The sequence below is a fragment of the Mobula birostris genome, chromosome X (assembly GCF_030028105.1).
Source record: "Mobula birostris isolate sMobBir1 chromosome X, sMobBir1.hap1, whole genome shotgun sequence".
Taxonomy (NCBI): Eukaryota; Metazoa; Chordata; class Chondrichthyes; order Myliobatiformes; family Myliobatidae; genus Mobula; species Mobula birostris.
The window spans coordinates 62845012-62872362 of record NC_092402.1 but is presented as its reverse complement, the minus strand read 5'-3'; the positions used below and the strand labels follow the sequence as shown (position 1 = coordinate 62872362).

General features: G+C 44.5%; 1 protein-coding gene across 10 annotated transcripts in view; it reads right to left on the bottom strand.

The window, feature by feature from the left end:
- The window catches only part of LOC140191795 (RNA-binding motif, single-stranded-interacting protein 2-like), a 269357-nt gene that overhangs the window by 227589 nt on the left and 14417 nt on the right, over positions 1 to 27351 (bottom strand). For 5 of the 10 annotated variants that reach the window (XM_072249564.1, XM_072249565.1, XM_072249566.1 and 2 more), the window contains exon 2: positions 4314 to 4379. The exons of the other annotated variants lie outside the window; for them this stretch is intronic. In XM_072249564.1, coding sequence (XP_072105665.1) covers positions 4314 to 4379 — 66 coding nt within the window. The remainder of the gene's footprint in view (positions 1 to 4313; positions 4380 to 27351) is intronic. 10 annotated transcript variants of the gene reach the window in all.

The following is a 27351-nucleotide window of genomic DNA, read 5'->3' as shown; positions in this document are numbered from 1 at the left end:
CTAACGTAATACTGCCTTTCTAACTTGCTTTTTCTATCTCTCACTGTGATTTGTAGACCTCATTCTGGCTACTGTTCAGAGGCCTGTAAATAACTCCCATCAGGGGCTTTTTACCCTTGGCATTGGGAAGAAGGGCATGGCTTGCCTTTCAAGCGGTGTCTCCACACAAGCTGATATGGCCTGTCAGCAGGATGGCTCTAATTCCATTTAGTCTGCAATCTCCGTGCCATGGCAGTGATTTCTGGGTTCAGCCCACCAATCATTCTGCCTCTCTCACATTTGACTTCCTTCTCGTCTCTGTTGGTCTTAAATCTCCGTAACACCCTACACACCGCAGGATCATGGTGGCTACAGTGTGGATTTTTCACAAACTACACTCCAGTTACTTACCCAGGCTACTCTGACAGCACCCCTCAAACCTGCAACCTCTAACTCCAAGAAGAATGGCTTCAAGTGCTGTAAAAAAAAAGTACCATCTCAAATTAATTCCTAAACTTCCTAATCAACAAAAAGATATTAGCAAATCCTGGCAGAATGAACTCATTTCCAGTAAGTTGGAACCTCAGTGAAGTATCCTAAAGCCAGAGTTAGTGAGTTCGAGTCCAATCTGGGTTCATATAAAATTTTACCAAAATGGGTAAAATGTAGATGTGCCAAGCTGTGGTGATGGAACAGGCTCCATGGTTCCTCCTGAGGTGTTCTTCCTGACTTATTGTGTGAACTCACAACACCTCCTCCAGAACATGGCAGTGAACCATGGTCAAGTTGACAGGACTAGTCAGCTCAAGTCCCGTGAATTCTGTGCTGTAACTCAGTTGGCCCGAGAGCAACAAGTTCTCACTGAACTCCAGCCACTGTAACTAAACAAGGTGACATTGGCTACGGCCAGTAGTTAGGGGAGGGGGTGGAGCAAATTAGCTGGGCTCAAATAAAGAGGGCATGAGTGGACCTAGGTGAGCATTGGCTGGAACCTCATTTATTCAACTGACAGATAAGCACTAGTGAAAATAATCCGCTGCAAAATAAGTAATCGTTTCAACACATACAATGTTTCCCTACATATTCTGCCAGCTAGTAATTTATCCTTTGGCATTACAAAAGCAGATTACATGGTCACTCTTCTGCTACTGTCTGTGGGAGCCTACTGTGTTCAATTATAAATATACATCACGGGCTGGACAGTGTTTCAGGACAGGACGATGCAAATGAAGGGCATGATAGAAATGCAAGCCTGTCTTTAACAAGTGAGTAATCTCTGTGCCAGTCCATTGGTGAACACATCTAATTAAGTTCTGAATTAGTCGGGCTTAGTGGAACTACTGCTAAGGTTGGCGCCTCATGGGCATTTGTCTGAAGGACTGGAATAAACTACCTAATGCTGACCAAGGTATTACATAAGGAATGTCCCTGATGACTCTCATAATTCTTTATAGTTGTATCACAGAAAGCATCCTATCGGATAGAACACAGCTTGGTGCGGCCACAACAGCAAGAAATTCCAGGGAGCTGTGAACGCAGCCCAGTCCATGACACAAACCAGCCTCCCCTCTGTGGACTCTTCCGCTGCCTCAGGAAAGCAGCCAACATAATCAAGGGCCCTGCCCACCCCAGTCAATCTCTTCTCCCCTCTCCCATCAGGCAGAAGATACAAAAGATTGAGAACACGTCCCACCAGGCCGAAGAACGGCATCTATCCCATTGTTATAGGGCTATTGAACAGAAATCTTGTGCACTGAAAGATGAACTCTTGACCTCACAATCCACCTTATCGTGTCCCTTGTACTTTGGCTACCTACACTGCACTTTCTCTGTAACTGTAACACTCTATTCTGCATTCTGTTTTCCCTTTTGTACCACCTCAATGTACTCTCAAGATGACACATTGCTGTATCTTGGTACATGTGGCAATAATAAGCCAATTACTAAAATGTAAGCACCTTCCACTCAAGAGCTAAATCCTCGAAAATACTGCCAACGCCTACTATCTGTGCTAACCCACAATGGCAAGTTGTTTGTATTGTAATGTAAGCATTATTAAAAGTAAGTTAATACTAATTAGGATAATGGGGGGTTCTACTTCCGTTCTTTTTACTTCCGGTGGGCTTTGTATATAGTGTGCCTGCCATGCCGTATGGGTTGTGAAAGCCTCTGTATATACATAACGGTTTTGAAGTTCGACATATAGTTGTTTCTTTGGCATGAAGTTGTCGAGTGCGCCTTTTTCAAAGTAGAAGTTACTACATATTTTTGGCGATGAGGTGAACTGGTTTTGTGAACATATCGGCACATTTTTCGAACAGGAGCTTCAAGTTTCAGATGGCTACGTTTGGAACTATCGGTGAATTTCTGGAAGGAAACAAGGTCTGGCTGGAGTATGAGGAAAGGTTGGGACACTTGTTCTGTGCTAACGGAATTACTGAGGAGGCTAAGAAGCGCTCTATTCTCCTGAGTGTGGGGCAAAAACTTACAAGCTAATAAGGAATTTAGCCGCACCGCGGAAACTGGGGGACATTCCATATAACGAACTGGTCAAGCTCGTGGGGAACCACTACAATCTGAAACCTTCTGTGATAGTCCAATGGTGTAAGTTTCACAGCCGTTTCAGGAAGCCAGGTCAGTCTGTGGCCAATCTCGTGGCCGAGCTTCGGCAGCTGTCGGAGCATTGTGATTTTGGAGCGGTGTTGGAAGACATGCTCCGTGATAGATTAGTGTGCGGCATTAATAATGAAGGCATACAACGCCGCCTGTTAGGGGAAACCCCACCGCTGACTTTCAAGAAAGCCTTAGAGATTGCCCAAGGCATGGAGATGGCTGCTAATAATGTCAAGGATATCCAGAAAGGACATGGGGAGTCGCAGTCGGCGGCAGTGCACCAAGTCAGGAGGGAGCCTAGTAAACAGGCAAAGTGGGTGAAATGTATCCAGTATGGAGGGACGCACTGTGCAAATGATTGCAAATTCAAAGACACTGTCTGCCATGCTTGTAGCAAAAAAGGAATATTTAGCTAAAAGGTGCAGAAGTTCAAAGGGTTAAGATTAAGCCTGGGCATGGGAAAGCTCAACAGGCTCAGGCAGCCACACACCATCTAGAAGAAGCAGATGAAGAGGCAGCGTGTGCCTACAACATGTTTGCAGTGGAAACAGATGAGGAACCACCTGAACCATATTATGCCACAGTTACTGTCAGGGGAAAGGGCATTAAGTTTGATATTGATTCAGGGGCTACAACATCGGTCATTAGAGAGGAGACCTACAGGAGGACATGGGGGTTCAACCTACCTCCCATCAACCATCAAAGCTCAAACTTAGGACCTATATGGAGCAGCCCATACCTCATTTAGGGGTGTTATATGTGGACATTTCAGCCGGGGGTCAGAAGGCTGAAGCTATTAAGGAAGCCCCAAGCCCTAAGTTCGTCACGGAACTCAGATCATTTTTGGGCATGGTGAATTATTATGGCAAGTTTCTTCCTAACCTGTCAAGGGTTTTGATCCACTGTATAAGCTGCTTCACAATGACACTAAGTGGCAATGGGGTGAAGAGCAGGAGAAAGCTTTCAAGGAAGTGAAAGAACTCCACTCAGCGAAGCTGCTTGTTCACTATGACCCAGATAAGGAGATCACCCTTGCATGCGATGCCTCGCCCTATGGAGTCGGGGCAGTTCTCTCACATGTAATAGAGGACTGTTCAGGGAAGCCTATGGGTTTTGCTTCACGTACCCTGACAGCTGCTGAGAAGGGATATTCACAGCTAGACAAAGAAGGTCTGGCCATTGTTTTTGCGGTCAAACACTTTCATCAGTACCTTTATGGACGCGTATTTACAATTTATACAGACCATAAACCACTGATGAGTCTGTTCAGTGAGACTAGATGCATCCCACCACTAGCCTCGGCCAGGATACAGCGTTGGGCTCTTACATTGTCAGCCTACCAGTACACTATAGTGTACAGAGCGGGTGGGAATAACGCAAATGCTGATGCACTGAGTCGACTACCTTTACCTGAGACACCTGTTACTACATATGCGCCTCCAGAGACTGTGTTTTCATTGGAGAGGCTGTTAGAGACACCTGTAAAGGCGACCCAGATCAGGCAGTGGACAGAGAGGGACCCAGTCCTGTCCCAAGTCAAGACTTTTCTTTTACAAGGTTGGCCCAGAGTCGTGGAAGGAGAGGAACTGAGGCCTTATGCCAAACGCAAGACAGAATTCAGTCTGCAGGATAGCTGCTTTTTCGGGGGGGGGGGGCGAGGGTCATCGTGCCTCCCTCCCCCCGGCCGTTCACAGACTGTGGAGGAAATTCATGAGACTCACCCAGGAGTGTCTCGAATGAAAAGCCTTGCAAGATCCTATGTCTGGTGGCCAGGAATGGATCAGGATCTGGAGAACAAAGTAAAATCATGCACGCAATATCAGACTAATCAGAATATGCCACCACCAGCTCCTTTGCATCCATGGGAGTGGCCAGACCACCCCTGGTCTTGGCTACATTTGGACTTTGCTGGCCCTTTTACAGGGCAGATGTGTTTTGTAATGGTAGATGCGCATTCTAAATGGATCGAAGCTCACATCATGAGCAACATCACAGCCCCCTCAACCATAGACAAACTCAGGCAAATGTTTGCAGTCACAGGTTGCCTGACACTCTGGTCACTGATAATGGCCCGATGTTCACCAGTGAACTGTTCAGTGAGTTCATGCAGTAGAATGACATTCATCACATTCGTACGGCCCCTTTCCACCCAGCCTCCAATGGTTTGGCTGAGTGGGCTGTTCAGACAGTGAAGGAAGGCCTGAAGCGGGTGACAGGGGACCCTCTTAGCATGTAGCTTTCACGTTTCCTGTTTACATACCGCCTCACGCCACAGACTACGACCGCCCGCACTCCAGCAGAGATGCTGATGGGGCGTAGGCCCAAGTCAAGACTGGACCTGCTGCGTCTGGACGTGAAGGCGAAAGTAGAGAGAGACAGTAAAAACCGGATGACAATGTCTATGTGAGAAACAATCAGCAATGGCTGCCTGGGGGTTATTCTTAAGCAGAGTGGTCCCGTCTCCTATGTTGTTAAGCTGACTGATGGGCGTGTTTTCTGCAGACATAAGGACCATGTGCGCCTGCGTCATGATACCGGCTCAGAGGCAGACAGTTCCATGGAGTTTCCATTTGTGAGACAGACTATGGTGGAAGCATGTCCACCAGTGACTTTGCCAGAGGGCGAGATGCTGGCAGAGGGGTTGGGGTCCCTTGAGGAGGATGGACATTCTCACGCAGACACACAGACCCCTCTCATGCCCCCAACACCAGACCCACCCAAAACACCATCACCAGTGGTACCTGCTGGGTCACCGGGGGTAGTGCGCAGATCACAGCGCATTCGTAAACCTCCTGACAGACTGAATCTTGGACAGGACAGTTATTTTTTGTTGTTGCTAGATTGAATGTTGAATCTGTCACATTTTCCAGATGTTTTGTATTGATAAACTGTTGCTGAGATACGAGTATAAGTTTTCAGGGGTACGCAAGTCAATAACACCACTGTTTTTATTTCCTAGTTTTTTACATTTGGGGACGTTGGATTTTAAAGGAGGAGAAGTGTTGTAATGTGAGCGTAATTAAAAGTAAGTTAATACTAATTAGGATAATGGGGGGTTCTACTTCCGGTGGGCTTTGTATATAGTGTGCCTGCCAGGCCGTACGGGTTGTGAAAGCCTCTGTATATACATAACGGTTTTGAAGTTCGACATGAAGTTGTTTCTTTGGCATGAAGTTGTCGAGTGTGCCTTTTTCAAAGTAGAAGTTACTACAGTTTGGAATGACATCAGTAAGCACTGCTCAGAGCAAGGAATATCTGGAATCCACCCCACTAAACTCTGATGAGGATGAGTGTGGACTCCCCTATTAACGTTCGCTGTAACCTATTCTCACATTCCCATCAAATGCCCTCAGATTCTACCTCTCACCCACACATGAGGGACAATTTACTGCAGCCAATTAACCTACTGACCTGAACATCTTTGGAATGTGGGAGGAAACCAGAGCACCCATGAGGTCACAAGGAGAACATGAAACTCCACATGGTCAGCACCAGAGGTCTGGACCAAACACGCGTGTCTGGAACTCTGAGGCAGTGGCTCTACCCGCTGCACCACCATGCCAGGAGCTCGCTTCTGAGAGGAGCTCAGAGGAGGTTTGCAGAGAATAAAAGCAAGCTCAGGAAGCTTTGCTCATGACGCACTCTCTATCTCCTGGGATCCTTGTCGATCCAATAAGGAATCCACTAGCTGCAATGATTAGTGTCCCTTTAAAACCTTTTTTCCTCAAAATAATGTGTAGAAATATACAACTGTTGGCACGATCATTCAATCATTTGAGTGTAACTCGTTGATGGGGGGGGTCAGATTGCAGTGCACTCACTGGGTTGGAAGGTCATGTTCTTTAAGATGTGAAAAGATCTTCCACAGTAATTGAATACAAAGGATGAGCGGAATCTCCTCAGAACCCTCTGGCACCCCAAGAATGTGGGTCTTATTACAAAGGACACAGTTACTAAGACTGTCAATTTTCTCACTTGGTTCCTTTTGCAATAAGTGTTTACCCATTCCCTGTGGTGTCTTGTCATAAACACACCCTCCAGAGTACAGGACTCCCTGCTGCTAAGTGGCAAACTATACCTTGAGGGTTCTTACACCTTTTGTGGCAGAAGATTTTAAACAGGTTCACAGTTCAACCAAGCCAAAAGGATGTTTTATGTTTTAAAACACTCTAGTCAGGCATGCAGACAGGGTGATGAAGGTGTTTGGCACACTGGCCTTCATCAGTCAGGGCACTGAGTACAGGAGTTGGGACATTTTGTGGGAGTTGCAAAAGACATTGCTGAGACCACACTCAGAGTATTGTATAGTTTTGATTAGCCTATTATGGGAAAGAGTGCAAAGAATTATGAGGAGGTTGCCAGGACTTAAGCTGAGTTCTGGGAGAAGTTGAGAAGGCAAGCACTTTATTCAGTTCTGGTCACCTCACTACGGGAAGGATGTGGATACTATACAGAGTGCAGAGGAGATTTACAAGGATATTGCTGGATTGGAGAGCATGCCTTATGAGAATTGGTTGAGCGAACTTGGCCTTTTCTCCTTGGAGTGACGGAGGATGAGAGGTGACCTGATAGAGGTGTATAAAATGATGAGAGGCACTGATCGTGTGAATAGTCAGAGGCCTTTTCTCCAGGGCTGAAATGGCTAGCATGAGCGGGCATAGTTTTAAGGTACTTGGAAGTAGGTACAGAGGGATATGTCAGAGGTAAGTTTTTCACACAGAGAGTGGTGGGTGCGTGGAATGCACTGCCGGTGACAGTAGAAGAGGCGGATACAATAGAGTCTTTTAAGAGGCTGCTAGATAGGTACATGGAGCTTAGAAAAATAAGACGGCTATGCGGTAGGGAAATTCTAGACAGTTTCTAGAGTAGGTTACATGGTTGGTATAACATTGTGGGCTGAAGGGCCTGTAATGTGCTGTAGATTTCTATGTTTTATGTTTTTTCATTGGCGGGTAGGAGATGGAGGGGTGACTTTATCCAGGTGTACAAAATCATGAGGAGCATGGACAGGGTCAACCGATGCAGTCTTTTTCAGAGTTAGGGAATCAAATACCAGAGGTCACAGGCTGAAGGTAAGAGAGGGTCCTGATGCGCAACTTCTTCACCTAGAGGATGGAATGTATATGGGACGAGATGCCAGAGGAAATGCTTGAGGCAGGTACAATAACAACATTTAAAAAGTACTTGGGCAGATACACGGATAAGAAACATTTAGAGGGCAATGGGCCAACTGGGAATAGCTTAGATGGGCATGTTAGTTAGTATGGATGAGTTAGGCTGAAGGGCCTTGTTCTGTAATGTATTACTCTAACACTCTAGTTTAGGCTTCCATTTTCATAAAGCTGTCTTGAAGGAAACAGATTTCTGCCTCACAGTCAACATGATCCAAGCGAGCCTCTTACATTTCTGTTTCTGGTTTTCATCTCACATGGCCTTTAGTGTGGCAAACGTCAGCCTGCCAGACTTTGATTTGGGCTTTGCAAACCTGGGGTCTACAGACCCCTCAGTTAATGGTAGGGGTTCATGGCATAAAAAAAGTCGGGGACCCCTGAACTAGAGCCAGTCATATGCACTTCCGTGGCAGTAGGACACGGCACATTGCTTGGAGCGAATGCTGTTTTTAAGTATCATCGGTTGTGTGTGTTTGTGTTCAAAAAGCAGATATTTTTGTCACTGATAGTTGGCAATTAGTAAGCAGCAAGGCAATTCAGAACTGTTTTGCTCACGGCGGTCTCAAGAATTCAGGCCTGGAGATGCGACAAACGGCCGGGAGTGAAAATGAAACACTACTTCAGCAAGTTAGGAACTATGAAGAATTTGAAAGTATCGACAATAGTTTTGAATATTACAATGAAAAAAAAGATTTGGAGGATGCAATCGTCAAAAGCATTGTACGAAGGCAGTCCATTGTCTGTGCATTGATTTTGTTCATTTACAGCGTACGCTGTAATTCCTCCATGAATGACTATTAGAACTAATACACAGTTTTATAGTACTGTATTAGTATTGGTAGTGTTCTAATTTGTTCTGTATTTCATTTAAATACATGATTTGTGACTCAGTTTTTATATCTTTTTAACTATTTCCATGAAGCTTCAGCTAATTGGAGCAGCCGCTTAATTGGGCCAAAATGTACTGGTTCCAGTGTCTCCCAATTAACTGGAATCCACTGTATATAAATATATTACATAATCATCATGCTTAGTTAGCTTATGCTGAAGATAATAGTTTATAACCTTTATGATCTAAGTGACATTAAGTGGTAGCTAGTTGCACTTATTTCAACAGCCTTTCTAATTTCCAGAATCCCTGATGAAAGAGGCCTATTAATTCCCACCTCAAATGTTAGAGCATTAATGTCCAGGCTGGCATACTGAGGGGGTGCTGCATTGTCAGCAGTGTAAAAAGAGGGAGTTGAAGTCAGAAGTTGTTCTGTCTTCTGCCCCCTTCCTTTTCAGTCCTGGCAAAGGGTCTCGGCCCAAAACGTTGACTGTTTATTCCCCTCCGAAGGTGCTGACTGACTTGCTCAGTTCCTCCAGCGTCTTGCGTGTGTTTCTAAAGGTTTCCAGCGTCTGCAGAGTCTCTTGTGTTTAGTGTCAGCAGCGTGGTCTTTCAGGTGAGACTTGAAATGGAGCTCCCATCTGCTCTCTCCAGTGGATGTAAACAATCCCATCGCTATTATTTTGAAGAAGAGCATAGGGATTCTGCCTGCTGCTCTGTTCTGCGTCTGTACAGCAGGGGCCTGCATGATCAAAGATCCCACCCACTCTGAACATGCCCTCTTCTCCCCTCTTCCATCAGGCAGAAGATATTATAGCCTGAAAGCACATAGTACCAGGGTCAAGGACAGCTTCTACCTCACTGTTGACCCCCTAGTACGATAAGATGGATTCTTGACCTCACACTCTACCTCATTATGGTCCTTGCACCTTATTGTTTGCTTCTCATGCACTTTCTCTGTAACTGTTCTGCATTCTGTTACTCCTTTTCCTCTGTGCTACCTTGAGGTAATGAAGTAATCTGTATGGATGGCTTGTAAAACAGTTCTGGTACATGTGACAACAATAAACAAATTGGTTATTATTGACAACATTCATCCCTTCAGAACATTAATGGGCTCAAAAGCACAAGACTGAGAGATTTCAAAACTCCCCGTTAAATTCAAGACAGCCCGGTGTGGGATCACTATATTGCCAGCATGCTGTAGTCTTTCTACTTGAGGAGATAGCTACTCTCTATAAACCTGACTGCTTGCTGGCTCTACAGAATTCTGCAGTCAAATGAATGCTTCTTCATTCAGAGCTGCTCGCTGTTGTGGTAACAAACAATCTGCTGAAGAAACTCAGTAGGCCAAGCAGCATCTGGGTTTCAAGTTGACACCCTGCAGCCAAAATGTCAACAATTCTTCTCCTCCCACCGAAGCTGCTTGACCTGCTGAGTTCCGAACATATTATTTGTTGATCTAGATTCCAGCATCTCTTGTCTCCAAATACACTGGCAACCTAACACAGAAGATAGAAAAAGCACCTAGTGCATTCCTGGCAGATATGATGAATAAACACTTCTCGAGCTTGCTTGCACTCAGGTTTCCGTGTTTCATCTGATGAAGACAGCGGAATTTGTCGTCAAAATGTCGGTTATAATCAGTACCTGTACCCGGCTAGAAGTCCGAGAAAAGTTTATACAACATAGAGCACTACTGCACAGTACAGGCCCCCGGCCCATGATATTGTGCTGACCTTTTAACCTACTCCATCTTGCCTCGTATGCGGTTCCCCACTACGTCAGAGAGGCGTGGAGGGAAATCGTCTGCTAACCGTCCTTTCCTTTTCCGTGACTCAGAGAGGTAAAAGGTCAGGCAATAAATGCCACTGGGACCTCGACGCTCACACCTGAATAGTTTATGTCCCTTAAATTTTGGAAAAGTGGCAAATAAATCTGTGAGAATATTTGATTGTTTGCAGTGGCATATCTTCCCAATGATACACAAGCAGACCCTTTTCACCTTAGACATGGAACTGCACCCAAGACACTTAGACCATAAGACCATAAAACAAAAGGAGCAGAATTAGGCCATTTGACCCATTGAGTCTGCTCTGCCATTCGATCATGGCTGATTTATTTTCACTTTCAACCTCACTCTCCTGCCTTCTCCCCATAACATTTGACGTCCATACTAATTAAGCACCTATCAATCTCCACTTTAAATATACTCAATGACTTGGCCTTCAGAGTCATCTGTAGCAATAAATTCCAGATTCACCACCCTCTGGCTAACGAAAATCCTTCTCATCTCTCTTCTAAAGGAACGTCCTTCTATTCTGAGGTTGTGGCCTCTTGTCCTAGACTCTCCTACTATTGGGAACATCCTCTGCATGGCCACTCTATCCAGGCCTTTCAATATTCAGTAGATTTCAATGAGATTCTCCCTCATACTTCCAAACTCCAGTAAGTACTGCCCAAAACCATCAAACGCTCCTCATTCCCAGGATCATTCTTATAAACCTCCTCTGGACAGTTTCCAATCCTTTCTTAAACAAGAGGCCCAAAACTGCTCACAATATTCCAAATGTGGTCTTATAAAGCCTCAGCATTATATCCTTACTTTTATATTCTGGAACTCGAAATGAAAACTAACATGGCATTTACCTTCCTTACCACCAACTCAACCTGCAAGGGAATTCCTTTAGGGAATTCTGCACTAGGACTCCCAGATCCCTTAGCACAAATGATTTTTGAATTCACTCCCTGTTTAGAAAACAGTCCACACTTTTATTTCTTCTGCCAAAGTGCATGAACATACAGTTCCCTACACCGTATTCCATCTGCCACTTTGCCCATTCTCCTAATCTGTCTAAGTCCTTCTGTAGCCTCTATGCTTCCTTAAAATCACCTGCCGCTTCACCTATTCATATCGTCTGCAAACTTTGCAACAAAGCCATTAATTCCATCATCCAATCATTGACATATAACATAAAAAGAATCAATCCCAACACAGACCCCTGTGGAATGCTACTAGTCACTGGCAGCCAACCAGAAAGGCTCCCTTTATTCCCACTCTTTGCCTCCTGCCAGTCAGCCAATGGTCTATCCATGCTACCCACTTTCCTGTAATATCAGGGGCTCATATCTTGTTTTGCAGCCTCGTTTGACACATTGTCAAAGGCCTTCCGAAAATCCAAGAAAACAATATCCGCTGACTCTCTCTTGTTGATCCAGCTTGTTATTTCTCTAAAGAAGTGCAATGGATTTATCAGGAAAAATTTCCCCTTAAGGAAACCATGCTGACTTAAGCTTATTTTATCATATGCCTCCAAGCACCCCAAAACCTCATCCTTAATAATTAACCACTGAAGTCAGGCTAACTGGCTTATAATTTCCTGCTTTTGCCTCCCTCCTTTCTTAATGAGTGGACCTACATTTGTGATTTTCCAGTCCTCTGGAACTATTTTAAATTTAGTAATTCTTGAAAAGTCATTACTAATGCTTCCACTATCTCTTCAGCTACCTCTTTCAGAACTCTGGTGTAGTCCATCTGGTCCAGGTGATTTATCAACCTTCAGAACTTTCAGTTTCCCAAGAACCTTCTCCTTAGTAATAGCAACTATACTCACTTCTGCCCTGACACTCTTGAACTTCAGGCATGCTGCTGGTAGCTTTCACAGTGAAGACTGATGCAAAATACTTATTAAGTTCATCCTCCATTTTTCTAGCGGTTTAATGTTCATTCTCTTCTCTCTTTTACTCTTAATATATCTGAAAAAACCTTTTAGTATCTTATATTATTGGGTAGCTTACCATCATATTTCATCTTTTTTCCCCTTCTTGCTTTTTTAGCTAACTTAGTTTTAGAAGCTTCCCACTAATTTTTGTTATATTATATGTCCTGTTTTCCTTTTGTGCTGTCTTTGACTTCCCTTGTCAGCCCCTTTAGAACGCTTCTTTGGGGTGAACCAATCCTGTGTTTTACAAATTACTCCCAGATACCTCAGCCATTGCTGCTCTACCTTCATCTCTGCTAGTGTTCCCTTCCAATCAACTTTGGCCAGCTCTTCTCTAATGCCTCTGTGGTTACCTTCACTCAACTGTAATACTGATATATTCAATTTTAGCTTCTCCCTCTCAAACTGCAAGGTGAATTCTATCATATTATGATCACAGACTCCTAAAGGTTTCTTTACCTTAAGCTCCCTAATCAAATCTCACTCATTACACAAGCCCCGATCTAGAATTGCCTTTTCCCTAGTGGGCTCAACTACTCATCCCTCTCTTGGGATCCAGCACCAATCTGATTTTCCCAATCTACCTGCATATTGAAATCCCCCATGACAATCATAACATTACCCCTTCTATATGCCTTTTCTATCTCTCGTTGTAAACAGAAGACAGCCTAGCTACTGTTCAGAAGCATGTTTATAAGTCCCATCAGGGGCTTTTTACAGTTGCATCTTCTTAACTCTGCCCACAAGGATTCTAAATCCTCCAATCCTCTGTCACCTCTTTCTACAGATTTGATTTCATTTTTTTTAACAGAGTCACCCCACCCACTCTGCCTGTCCTTTCGATATAATGTGTATCCTTGTGTGTTAAGCTCTCAATTATGATCTTCTATCAATCACGACTCAGAGAAATCCACACCATACCTGCCAATTTCTAACTCTTATTATAAGATAATCTACTTTCTTTCATACACTGCATGTATTTAAATATAATTTGTCTTGTTCTTTATTCTGGAGGTTTCAATAACCTCTCCTGCACTCTTCTTCCCTTTTAACTTTATCCATATTTTTCCAAGCTGTAGAACCCACCTCCCTGCCATTTAGATTAAAGCCCTAGTTCTGTGATTCACCAGGGCCCTGATCAGGTGGAGGCCATCACATCAGAACAGCTCCCTCCTTTCCCAATACCAGTGCCAAAGTCTCACAAATTCAAACCCACTTCTCCCACACTAATCTTTGAGCTACGCATTTAGTTCTCTGGTCTCATTAGCCCTATGCCAATTTGCTACTTAAACAATGCTACTCAGCCAAACACATCACAAAAAGCCTAACAAAGTGACTGGTGGAAGGAGGTGAAAAATTAATTCCCAGCATCAGTCGTGAATAATCCAGCTACAATGTTAAGGCCCTGCCCCTTTGTTTTGAACCCCCTCCCCCTAACTACCAAAATAATTAGTTTCCCTCTATCTCCAGACCCACGCTAATGAAACTGGTCCTATCATTCTCTCTGTGCTGGCTGCAAGCAATTAACTTGTCCAATCTCACACTTTCCTCATGATCATTGCAAAAAAAAAGTGACAGTAACTCAGCACAAACTGACACTGGCTTGGCACTCCAGGCTGAAGTGGGCGAAGAGCTACAGGGAGCAACAAGTGGGAAGCTGGTTCAGTAGCTAATGCCCTGTTGAACACAGGGTAGAACTGTGCAACTGGAGGGTTACTCTGTGTCTGTTTGATGCTATTTTCGGGCTAGAATGCGTAGAGCCTAAAGACACTTGGAGTACAGTATTGTGTTCACTTCTGCCTGGATGAGAGTGCATGTCTTATGATGAAAGGCTGAGCAAGCTAGGGCCTTTTGTTTTGGAGTGGAGGAGGATGAGAGGTGACTTGATCGAGGCGTACAAGATGATAAGAGGCATAGATCAAGTAGATAGCCCGAGACTTCTCCCAGGGCAGAAATTACCAAATTTGAGGGACCATAACTTTAAAGTATTTGGAAGAAAGTATAGAGGGAATGTCAGAGCTAGGTTTTATTTTTAAACAGAGTGGTGGTTCATGAAACATGTTGCCGGGGTGGTGGAAGCAGCCGATACATTAGGGACATTTAAAAGACTCTTAGATAGGCACATAGATGAAAGGAAAATGTAAGACAACCTGGTAAGGAAAGGTGAAATTGATCTTGTGGTAGGTAAAAAGGTCGGCACAACATTATGGGCCGAATGGCCTGAACTGTTTTATTTTCTACAAAACAAAGTCCATCCAGCTCTATATCTTTATGTGATTTCTTGATCCTGCACCAAGAAACAACCACCCATTTTCACTGATTCCATTGTATTCTACGCACATTGACTACCCCCAGATTTTTACAACCCACCCACACACTTGGGGCAGCATATAGCGGTCAACGCACATCTAGGAGGAAAGTGGAGCACGCGGGGGGGATCCCCGTATGATCATAGAGAGAATGTGCAAACTCCACACAGACAGCACTGGAGGTCAGGATCGAATCTGCGTCAATGAAGCTGAGAGGCAGCAGTTTACAGGCAGTAGCACTTTGCCATCTTAAGCTCTTCCTTCAGGGTGAAATATCAAAGTGAAAGGGATCAGGTATTAATAAACAAAACTGAAGTGAGTAAGGGCACTTTATACAATGGCTGGACTAGTTCTGAATAAGGAATTCAGTCTGACCAACGTCAGCATGATTAACAACAGAGACTTGATGGCACCTTTCCAACCAAATACAATCAATAATCTACTTTCGAAGTTTAGTCAATGTTATGTGAGGAAAACAATGATAATCATTTTGCAAACAGCAAGATCTCAAAAACTGCAATGTCATAGTAACTAGATAATCTGATCTATCAATTCTGTTCGAAGATGTTAGCACCAGGGAGAACTTGTGCATTCTTTAAAGAGGCAGCCTCCAATCTTTTACAGATGGAGCCTCAACATAACGTCACAGCTGAAAGCCAGCCCCTTCTACAGGGCACTAATCTATCTGTTCCCATACCAGAGGGTCAATGCTGGCCTGGTCCTAAGCTGAAAAATATTTTTACAAGTGAAATAATACCAAGTGCATGCAGAAAATATTGCACCTGGAATCCAGCTGTGCTTGTGTTTAAATTGGCTGCACGCCGCTCCCAAAATATTAGCATCCCTTTCACCGAATCATACTGAGCAGACAGAAAGGGATCAAGGGATACAGGAAACATTAAACCTCTCGGACTCTGTGGTTTCATCTTTGAACTCTTCTTTGTGGTATTTTATCACTCAGCATTTAGACACTGATTTGATTGGAATGGGGTCAGGCAGTCTCAGTAGCAGGCATGGACCTGGCACGACTGAGCACAATATTTGCAACGGCCGCTGAATAAACTAGCGAACAAAACACCATTCAAACATACTGACGACATTACTGCCTGGGCAAACCATTAATTTAATTTGCAGTATGAGTCAGTCAACCTTTCTCAGAATTGTATTTCGAGGTTAAGTCACAATTACGAGCTCCATTTCAAGCCCTTCAAATAATTTAAATTGTCTATAATTAACAGGACAACATGCATTTATGTGCTTTAGCAGGTGTCTGTATTAACGTAGGTCCTAGCCACAGCAGAGAGTTGGGAGTGGTGTGGCTGCAAAGGTAAGGCACAGATTTACTCAAATGACTTACTTCCAGTTTCTTTACCACATTAACTCCTATGCCCAAGAAAACACACCAGCACCCCTACTTCCTCAGGAGGCTAAAGAAATTTGGCACGTCCCCTTTGACCCTCACCAGTTTTTATAGACATGCTACATAAGGCATCTTATTCAGATGCACTATAGCCTGCTATGGCAACTGCTCTGCCCAACACCGCAAGGAACTGCAGAAAGTTGTGGACACAACTTTACCAATTATGGAATCTAGCCTTCCCTCCATTGCTCAACATAACATTATGGGCACTGAAATGTGTGGCGACACTTCTGGACTGCCCCCAGCACATCCTTAGGTTGTGTTGGGTGTTCACGCAAAGGATGCATTTCACTCTGTGTTTCAGTATATTTGTGATAAATAAATCAATGTGAATCTGAACTGATCTGTTGACACATCCCGCTCCCTCAGGAAAGCAGCCAGCACAATCAAGAACCCCTCCCGCTCTGGACATTCTCTCTACTTCCTTCCATCAGGCAGAAGATACAAGGCTTGAGAGTACGTACCAGGCTCAAGGACACCTTCTATCCCATTGTTATCAGACTTGAATGCTCATGATGAATTCCTGATCTCCCAATCACCTTGTTGTAGCCCTTGCATTTTATTTGTCCACCTGCACTGCACTTTATCCATAACTGGAACACTATATTCTGCAACACATACAAAATGCTGGAGGAACTCAGCAGGTCAGGTAGCGTTTATAGAATTTCCTGCATCTGCAGAAACTCTTGTGACGATATTCTGAATTCTGTTTTCCTTTTGTACTAATTTATGGAATGATCAGTCTAGATGACATGTAAACCAAAGCCTTTTGCTGTGTCTCAGAACATAGGACAATAATAAACCAATTTTACCTTATATACTGCTTTGCTCCAAGTGCTGTGAGATTGAATGGTTGATCATGTGCATCGAGTCCACTCTCCCACCTGATCCCTATATCCCTTCATTAGGTAGAGTGCAAAACTCTATGGATCTCAGCACTGAGTGTACTCAAAAACAACACCCTACAGTTTCCTTTCCTCTCCAGTCTGAATGGGCAACCCCATTACAGATGGCATACAGTGTAAGGAATGTATGGTCATTCCTCCTTAGAAGGAATAAAGGCATAAACTATTTTCTAAACAGGGAGCAAATTCAGAAATTGGAGGTATAAAGGTATTTGGGAGTCCTCATGCAGGATTCCCTAAAGGAAAACTTGCAGACTGAGTTGGTGGTAAGGAAGGAAAATGCAATGTTGGCATTCATTTCCAGAGCACTCGAAGCATGGCGACTCTTGTGGGCTGCCTACCATTATCTTCACTGATTTGATATGACGCAACAGGTAGTGAGAACATGGGAACCCAATCCCATAGCAAGTGTGTATGTGTAAAGCTGGACTGGACACAATATGAATGTGCTGGGTCAAATGGTCATGTGGGCCATGTGTGCTATGTAATCCATCTCGAGGTGTTGCTGAGTAGCATCCTCACCCCTTTTAAACTCAACACTTGAAGGAACTACTTGCTATATCCCCTAACATGCAGAGGAGGTTTAGCAGGACGCTTCCTCGATTAGAGGGCATGAGCTATAAAGAGAGATTGGAAAACCTTGGGTTGTTTCCTCTGGATGGGCAGAGGCTGAGGGGAGACCTGATAGAAGTTTATAACATTATGAGAGGCAGAGGTTGTAGACAGCTAATATCTTTTTCTCAAGGTAGAAATGGCTCTTACCAGAGGGCATGCATTGAAGGTGAGAGAAGAGAAGTTCAAAGGAATTGTGGGGGGCAAGTTTTTTTATAACACAGACAATGCTGAGTCCCTGGAATGCAATATCTGGGGTAGTGGTGGAGACAGACACAATAGTTGCATGTAAGAAACTCTTCAATGGGTATATGAATGTGCAAAGAATGGAAGAAGATGGTCCATGTGCAGGTTGAAGGGATTAATTTAATTAGGTTTCTTTCATTAGTTTCATTATTGTTTTACTTTACAGTGAGCTGAAGGACCTGTTCCTGTGCTGTCTATGTATGTACTATTGAAGGAGGGTGATGCACATATTTAAAGAGAAGTAGGGGATTATATGAGGGGGAAAGACATTGTGAGAAGAGTGAGCTGAAATAGGGAGGGTCATAAACCAGCATGGCCTACATCAGGTATAAATTTTGTGTAGTCTTTTTTTTAAGGAAATGCTCATCTATGAAAAGTTCTCAGACGACTGAAAACCAGGCTCCCACAGTCCTTCAGGAACAAGAACCTGCTGTTACCAACTCTGTCTTATCTACACACAGAGTCCACGACTTAGCTGCGATAACAGCCTTCCGATGCCTCACTATCAACATCCATAGGGCTGCCTTTGGTGAAGAGAAATCCACCTAGACCTGACTGACAGCATAAGTCATGTAAATATTGCAAGAGCTGGTGGCAGAGAGGCTGGGTCTGTTGAAGTGTCTGATTCTGCAAGCCTCTCCACTATCTACAACTCGGGTATGTGATGGGACACTCTCTACTTGTCTGGATGATGCAGCTTCTTCAACAACCCTCAAGAAGTCCAACATAATCCAGGACAAAGCAGCCCGCTTGATGGGCAAGTAATCCATCACTTAAACACTTCCCCCTTCCACCACTGGCTCACAGTGACTGCAGTGCACACCAGCTACAAAACACACTTCAGTCACTCAGACAGGCTACTGCAACTGCTCCTCTCGAACATGTGATCTCTACCCCCAAGAAAGACCAAGGGAAAAATATCACTATATACGGGTTCCCCACCAAGTCACACACCATAGTGACTTGGAAATATATCACTTATTCTTCACCATCACTAGGTCTGAATCCTGGAACTCCCTCGTCAACAGCACTGTGGGAGTACCTTCACCGAAAGGCCTACTGTAATTCACGAAGACAGCTCACCTCCACCACTGAAAGAGAGGAGATAGCCAGTAAAAAGAGGTAATGGGAAGGGGTGGAGCAAGAGCTGGCAGGTGATAGGTGATAGGTGATAGGCAGATGAGAGTCAAGATGATGTCCAGAAGCTGGAAGGGGAAAGGTGGAAGTAACAAAGGGTCCCGCCCTCAACTGCCAATCACCCCCTCACCTGGATTCACCTATCACTTGCCAGAGCTTGTCCCACCCCCTTCCCCTCACCTCTTTATACTGGTGAAATCCTCTTTATCTTCCAGTCCAGATGAAGGGTCTCGGCCCAAATCACCAACAGTTCATTTCCCTGCCACAGATCCTGCTTGTCCTGCTGAGTTCCTCCAGCATCATTTGTGTTGCTCCAGATTCCAGCATCTGTAGCCTCATGTTTCCCCTTCACAGCCTGTATTCTACATTCTCTTCTCCTCAGCAAGACTGATGACCTCAACAGTCTCTCCTCTTTCCTTGCTGGAATGGTGTGATGGGGACTTGACATTGCCCTGACCTCAGCCATTTTAAAATATGACTACTCTGGTGACGGGGTGGAGATACGTCTCTATCAAAAGAGGTGTAAGGTGCTCCATCCCCCTGCTAGCCTTCAACTCATCCTTGGGCAAGGTGTAGTGCCTGCTTAGCCTCTCTCCCCCACCCCACAATCAGAGTCACATGAAGCTATGGGAGCAGGTTGTGGACGGTGATGATGAACAACTGGTGCATATCACAAATCTTGTTTATGCAGCCACTGACGCTAGGGAATCTTTGAAGAGTATTGATTATGATTGGGGTCACCTGTCTTATAAAGACACTGCCCAGAAGGCAATGGCAAACCACTTCTATAGAAAAATTTGCCAAGAATGACCATGATCGCCTAAGTCATACGACACGGCACATAATGATGATGAGGACTCAGCTGGTGAGTTGCAGTAGACTATTCAACTGTCAGAGGCATATCATTGCACTTTCCACCACTGCCTTAACGTTGGTAATACATATAATCTCACTAGAAATTAGACAGAGGTGAGGGATCAGTTTATTTCCCTCACCTTAGGGGAACACACCCCACCTTGCCTCACCCAACTTGGACTACAACTCACATCTTGAGCTGCCTCTTCCTGTTGGTCATGAAGTCACAAGGGATCCCAACGTTAACAAGAATGAGGAGGAGGGGGAGGAGAGGGACACTCCTATTATGAAGACCCCGATAAGGAAAGGAAATGCATCCAGCAAGCAGGAGGAAAGGAAAAGAAAAGAAAAGCAACTTGTTTCCAGTCATTAGAAGGTAATGCTACAGTGGGATAGGCCAGTGATATATTTTGGTCATTGAGACCCCTGTAGTCTCTAGCTTGTAAAGAGTGTAGGCTGCTTCCAAGCTGTCGGTATCTCAAGTGCATTGGCTATTGCAGGGAGAATCAAACTAAAGAAAGATGAAAATATAAATCAGTCTGAGCACCCACCATATTAAGCATCTTGATTTCAATCAACAAGTTTTATGTGGTAATTTATGTCAGAATTTGTGAGAAAATAGAGCTTAAAGAGTTCTGCTAATCCACATTGAGCTGTAACCTGCTCAGTTAAGAGGGGCCTCAAAATTAGAGAAAACCACTTCGAGGTGTTATCAGGAAGAATGACTTCACCCACAGGCTAGTGCAGTCTGGGACTTTGCCTTGTAAAATGTTGCCAAGGCTGGAGAGATTTCAACTTTAGAAGGATCTTCCCCCTTCCTTTTCAGTCCTGAAGAGTCTCAGCCCAATACGGCGACTGTTTACTCTTTTCCATTGAAACTGCCTGACCAGCTGAATTCCTTCAGCATCTTGTGTGTGTTGCTTTGGAAGATCTTTGTTTGGTGAGGGTTGCAGGCAGCTTCGGAGGGCCATCGTCTGATGGGACAGTGAGAAACGCTGGAGAGCAGGATGGTTTCTGTTCCAATTTATTGAAGATTAGGGAGGAATTTACAGAAATCTTAAAGGAAAGGTACAGATAAAAAGAGATGGAGACATTGATCAAAAGGTACAGAGAAATAGGTAGACAGAGAATGAGACATGTAGATAAACAGGCAGGCAGACAGATAAAGCATTTTGCAGAGAACCTTGCACACTTTAGATGAGGGGATGGAATCTTTTCCTATTCAAACATTCAATGCATTTCCATCAAGCACTCTCAGGTCAGGTTACAGCTGCTGACTGTGCTGTCAACAGTCCGAATTCTGTGATTAAGAATGGAAATTTTGACTATCTTCGATGCTGTTGAAGTGTCGAGTGGCAGAATATTGGCTTAATTAGTTTCCAGAAGGCATCATAACCTTCTCATTTTAATGTTTAGCATCAAAGATACTTCAGCCCACAGAGTCTGTACTGACCAACAACCACCCATTTACTCTAAACCCTATTTTATTCTTTCCACGTTCCCATCACCTCCTCCCCAGATTCTAGCGCCCACCTAGAAACAAGGGACAATTTACAACAGCCAATTAACCTACAAACCCACATGTGGAGGAATCTGGAATGCCCAGGGGAAACCTACATGTCCACTAGGAGAATGCTGACACTCCACATGGACAGTGGTCAGGATTGAATCCAGGTCTCTGGTGCTGTGAGGCTGTGTCTTTACCTGCTGAGCCACTGTGCCAGCCCATCATTCCTGAGTCTTTTCAGGTTGTTAGTTTATAAAGAGGAGAAGCTGGTTTTCTCCTAGATTCAGCCTATTTGCCCTCTCTTCAGTCGGTGATGAAAGAGGTCACTGAGAAGCTTACGGAGTGACTGCTGAATCCAGAGTAAGTTGAGACCCATAACCAAATGCACCCATCACCCAGAAGTCTCTTACCAGTGTGCCACCCGGCTTGATTAGCAGTGAATTATGGTCTGTGCCACATTCGATGCCAGCTCTCAGAAGGTTTGAAGCCCTAGGGTGCCTTACGCAGGGCAGTGATCAGCTCCTTCTTTCTGCAGGATGCCATCAGTAATGGCAATGCCAAAGTATCTTACATGGCAATTGAACAAAGCGAGAGGGTATAAAAGGAAGCCTTCAATCTCAATGCCAATGGTTTGAGGCTATTCACTTCACAGAATAACTGATGGGGAATTAATATTACAAACATGGTGTGATGAACAGCATGAAATATGGATTATTTTAAACACGTTTGTGAATGAAAAGCCACGATGTCATTACACATTCACACACACACACACACACACACACACACACACATTACCACCAGATTCAACTGATTCAGATTCTCCTGAACTGGGTGGTGGTTGGTTGGCATCCGTCAGTCTCGAAGGACAATGGATGTTGCTGATCATCATCACAAACCTGGGCTGTAGGTATGGAGATCCTGAGATGCCCAGTCGTCAAGATCCCCCTCTTGGCCTCACTAGTGCAGTCCAAAGGAAAGTTTATGAAGTAATACGTTTGACACCAGCTTGGGTGCAGGAGCTGCCGGAAGGATGTTCAATGACAACCAGCTGCCTAAGGGGCTCCACTCCAGATTTGCTGTCTGTGTTTACTCCCGTAGCCTTTGTCTCTCCTGAGGCTGTCCACAAGATGATGGGGCTATTTACCCATAGCTGGGGATCTGGTTCATGGGCACCAGAGCATGCCCACACACTGGTGGGCCTGTGTGCTACATGTGCAGGGGCCAGACCTCCTCCACATCCTCTGTAATTCAGCCTGCGTCTGAAAGGAGTTCAGTTTCCGTGTGTCACCAGCGAGGAGACACTACAAGAGGCTTGCTCTTGGAGAGGCTGTGTACTGGCAAGGAACTGGGTAGCATAACACTATTATAGGGCCAGTAACCCAGGTTCAGTTCTGCCACTGTCTGCAATTAATATGCACATTCTCTCCATGACCACATGGGTTCCCTCTGGGTTCTCCAGTTCTCTCCCACGTTCCAAAGGTGTACGGATTAACTGGTCACATGGGTGTAATTGGGTGATGCAGGCTCATTGGGCCGGAAGGACCTGTTACCATGCTGTATCTCTAAATAAATAACTGAAGATAGGAAACAGGAGCAGGAGTGAACGAGCTTGCCCCTCCACTCTGTTTCGCCGTTCAATCTTGGCTTCATTGCCTTTCTCTCCCCTCAAGACCCTTATATCCCAAATGTCTGTTTATCACCCCATGAATATATTCAATGACTCTAGGCTAAAGAATTCCAGAGAGTCACAGAACCTCAGGGGGAAGAAATTCCTTCTTAATCTATCCTGCTCTGCATACCTTTCGAAATGAGTTTATCCAAATACAACCCAAATCTGCCCATGCTCTACCCTGTACATGTTCCCAGTTTCAGAACATCTCAGTGTTAAAATTCTGAGTGAGAAGTACCACTAAGAGTTACAGGGAAATGGTTGTAACTTTCCCCACACAGTCCCTAATCCCTGTGCTCACCCTGTTCTTATACCCCTATCCGCTCTAACAAACCGATTCTGAAAGGTTCTTGCAGTCTCTGCTCTGACCATCAACTCTGACAGTGTCCCAGATTCACAACCCAACAATTTTCCCAGCAGCTCTAGGGTATCTCCTAGCAACAGGCTGGTATGCCCGACACATACTCTAGGTCGACCGTCCACTCTGCAGGTGTGATTTGCATGTCCAGAGCACCAAAAGCACACAGAAATAAACAGCAAACTACGTGTGTTGGACAGCTGTGGAGTCATACAGCATAATCATTCTGCCCACTGTATCCCATTAGCCAGCACTTGGTCCATCACTTTCCATCCTTGGTGATTCAAGGGCTCGTCCAGGTACTACTTGAATGCTGTGAGGGACTCTTGCCTCCACCACCCCTTCAGGCAGTGTGTTCCAGGTGCCAAACACCCACTCTGGAGTAAAAGTTCTTCCTCAGATCCTCTCTAAACCTCCTACCACTTACTCTAAATCTATGCTCTCCATTTGGAATTGGAATATTATTATACAAAGTACTGAGATACAGTGAAAAACAAGCCATCTGTATCGATTGTTTCATCACATCAGTACCTCAAGATAGTATAACAGAAATGCAATAACAGAATGCAGAATAAAATGTTACAGTTACAGAGAAAGTGCAGTGTTGGCAGATAATAAGGTTCAAAGATCACATTGAAGTAGATTGGGGGAAGAAGTTCCTCACTATCTACCTTATCTACAGCTTTCAAAATTCTGTACACCTCATTTAGGAATCCCCTGCCCAATTATTGACAGGATCATGCTGTTCCTCAGTTGCACATATTGGAAAAGCAATGCCTGTTAAGTGTAAATGTCTGCCCAATCTGTTAGGAAAGAACAGTAACTATCATTTGTAATGCCCCATTAGAGCGGTGTCTATGAGAAAATTCTGAATCAGCGCACAGCAACAGCTCACTGACGGAGGATGGGAAGAGAAAGACATCACAGCAAAAAAAACTGCTGAAAGGCAAAGTACTGAATTCCTAGCTGCACACCAGGGAGCAGATTTCATAATCGTAACGCGCCACAAGTTTATGTACCGCAGTTTGCAGAGGATCCCAAGGGCTGCCAAACCATCAATCAAATGGCCCAGTAACAAAGGTCTAAAAGGGAGGGGGGGGGGGAGAAACCAAAATTAAAGGGCAACTAATATTCTTACCTGATCTGGCAGCCATTTTAACTGGGTGGTTCCTCCAGGAAGCCATTTTGAATGGCAGGTATATGCTTAGTTACAAACCTGGCACCCATGTAAATTAGCAGCTCTATGTGCCTAAAGATTTTAGTGAACCAATCAAATGGGAGCATTAAAATGTTGGTATTGAGCCAAATGTTTTACTTTTATTTTGAAGAAACCACTAAAATGAAATGAGCAAATGCATGAAGTGGAGGAGTTAAAGAGAAAGAAAAATTGCCTGATCCCAAGATCAAATGTGCATCTGCTCTGGACACATAACATAATATAGAGCTGTTGGTAACCTTCCAAACATTCCAACAGTCAGGTTGGGGTCCTTCCAACAACATGCACGTCCCAAATCTTTAGCACAAAAGTTAGCCCTGTTGCCCATGAGGATTGGTCACTTTGCTTTGGTTGACTATACCAGCCCTCTCCAATGCTTCCTCTCTGACCTCTAGCCAGGCTGGGCCTTCTCCTGGCCTTCCTCTCCACACTTCTCTCTGTAGCTATGAGCAACTAGTCCCAAAAGCCATGCATCCAACTTCAGCCAGGAGATCTCTGATTCCTTCGCACAATGCCACTTTCTGAGAGTTCGCCTCTCCCCCCTCCCCAATCCCCTTACAACTCCCCTAGGGGCTTTTATGCCCTGTATCCATCCTACCCCTGCCCCGGTAACATCATCTGCAGGCATCCATGCTGACCCATCAGAACACCCACCCTCTTTGCGACTGGAGTCTTTCTTCGCCCAGTTTCCAGGCTCATATGGGCTGCTGGCAGGTGTGAAAGTAACGTCAATTTCGTTCAGGTATGGTCATATTGCCCACACTACTGATTTAACCCATCCATACCTATTGTGACGAACAGGATCTTCCCCCTACAACATACTGGGTCTATTTTCTCCTATGGATGCAAATTCCGCTGGGAGGGTGAGACGCTGGGAAAATGACACTGGCTGAACCACAGTACAACACATTGCAACAACATCATGGCTCAATTAGTACAACGGAAAAGGGAATTACTCCGCAATGCGCTCTTATCGCCGATTCCATCCTGGTCACCATCATTCTGTTCAAGGATGTCCCTTTGGAATAAAAATGTGTTCCCATAACTCCACAGATTTCCCTCTTAACTAGATAGTCGATTTGTTGCTACAAATGAACAAAGCACAGAAACAGGTCATTCAGCCTAACAGGTTTGTACATGTTCCACACAAGCCTCATAGTAACACTTGCTTCATCTATCCATACATTGCCTTCTACAGCAGCAAGGCAATGTCGTCGCTCTCTTATTCTGACACTCAAGACACATAGGTAGGTACTGAGATAGGTCTATGGTCTAAGAGGCATTTTAACAAAGTAGAAGGGCAAGAATGATTGAATAGGTGTTGAGTTCAGGGTATGGGCAACAATGCTGATCGAATGGCCAGGACTAGAGGAACACAAGAGACCTCAAAGGACTGCAGGACTAGGAATTGACAAGGATTTTACCAGGACTCGAGGCCTAAATTATACTGAGAGATTGAGCAGAATGGGACTTCCTTTCTTGGAGCATAGGAGACTGAGGGTTGCTCTGAGTGTAAATTCATGAGGGGTATATAAGGTGAATGTACAGCCTTTTCCCCAGGAAAATGGAATCAAAAACAAGGGGGCATTAGTTTAAGGTGAGAGAGGAAACTCCTTCATATAGAGGGTGATGCATATACGGAACGAGCTACCAGAGGAAGCAGCTGAAAATTTTAAAGACATTTATACAGGTACAAGGATAAGAAAGGTTTAGAAGGAATGGGGCCAAATGAAGGCAAATGGGACTTGCATCAAGGGCCTGTTTCCATGTCTGGAAGGGATTACAAAGAGGTGGGACCATGGAGGGATACGTAAACAAATTTGAAGTCAAGCCATTGGGTCAGTGAGCAAGCACAGGGGGATGTGCAAATGGGACTTGGTACTAGTTGGGACTTCTGGGTGACTCCAGTTTACAGAGGGTAGGAGGAGCAAGGCTGGACAAGAACGCGATTCCCTCTTGATCCAATGTCATCAACACATCTCTCCCTTGTTCGACTGCATATCCACTGCTTTAATTCATCTATGCTAATTGCTTTAAACCACTTTCAACAACACCCTTATCTCGAAAGCAGATGGTCCTCAATTCTTGACCAATTTGTAATAGAGGTTCACATTATGGCTTCTGGTTCCAGTCTTATCCACAAAGAGAGATACCTTCCCCCAATATACACTCAGTGACCAGTTTATTAAGTTCCTCCTATACCTAATGAAGTGGCAACTGAGTGTACTTTCATGGTCTCCTGCTGCTGTAGCCCATCCACTTCAAGGTTTGACATGTTGTGTATTCAAGATATGTTCTTCTACACACCACTGTTGTAATGTGTGGTTATTTGAGTTACTATCACCTTCCTGCCAACTTGAACCAGTGTGGCATTCTCCTCTGACCTCTCTCATTAGCAAGCCATTTTCACCCACAGAACTGCTGCTCACTGGATGTTTTTTGATTTTCACACCATTCTCTACAGCAGGGTTTCCCAACCTTGTTTATGCCATGGATCAATACCATTCAGTAAGAGGTCTGTGGACCCCAGTTTGGGAACCCCTGCTCTACAGTGTGTTGTGCATGAAAACCCCAGGAGATCAGCAGTTTCTGAAATACTCAAACCCACCCTCCTCCCATCTGGTACCAGTGATCATTCCACAGTCAGATTCGCTTAGATCACATTTCTTCCTCATTCTGATGTTTGGTCTGAACAGTAACTGAACCTCCTGACCACGTCTGTATGCTTTTATGCATTGAGTTGCTGTCACATGATTGGCAGATTGGATATTTGCATTAATGAGCAGGTGTACAGGTGTAC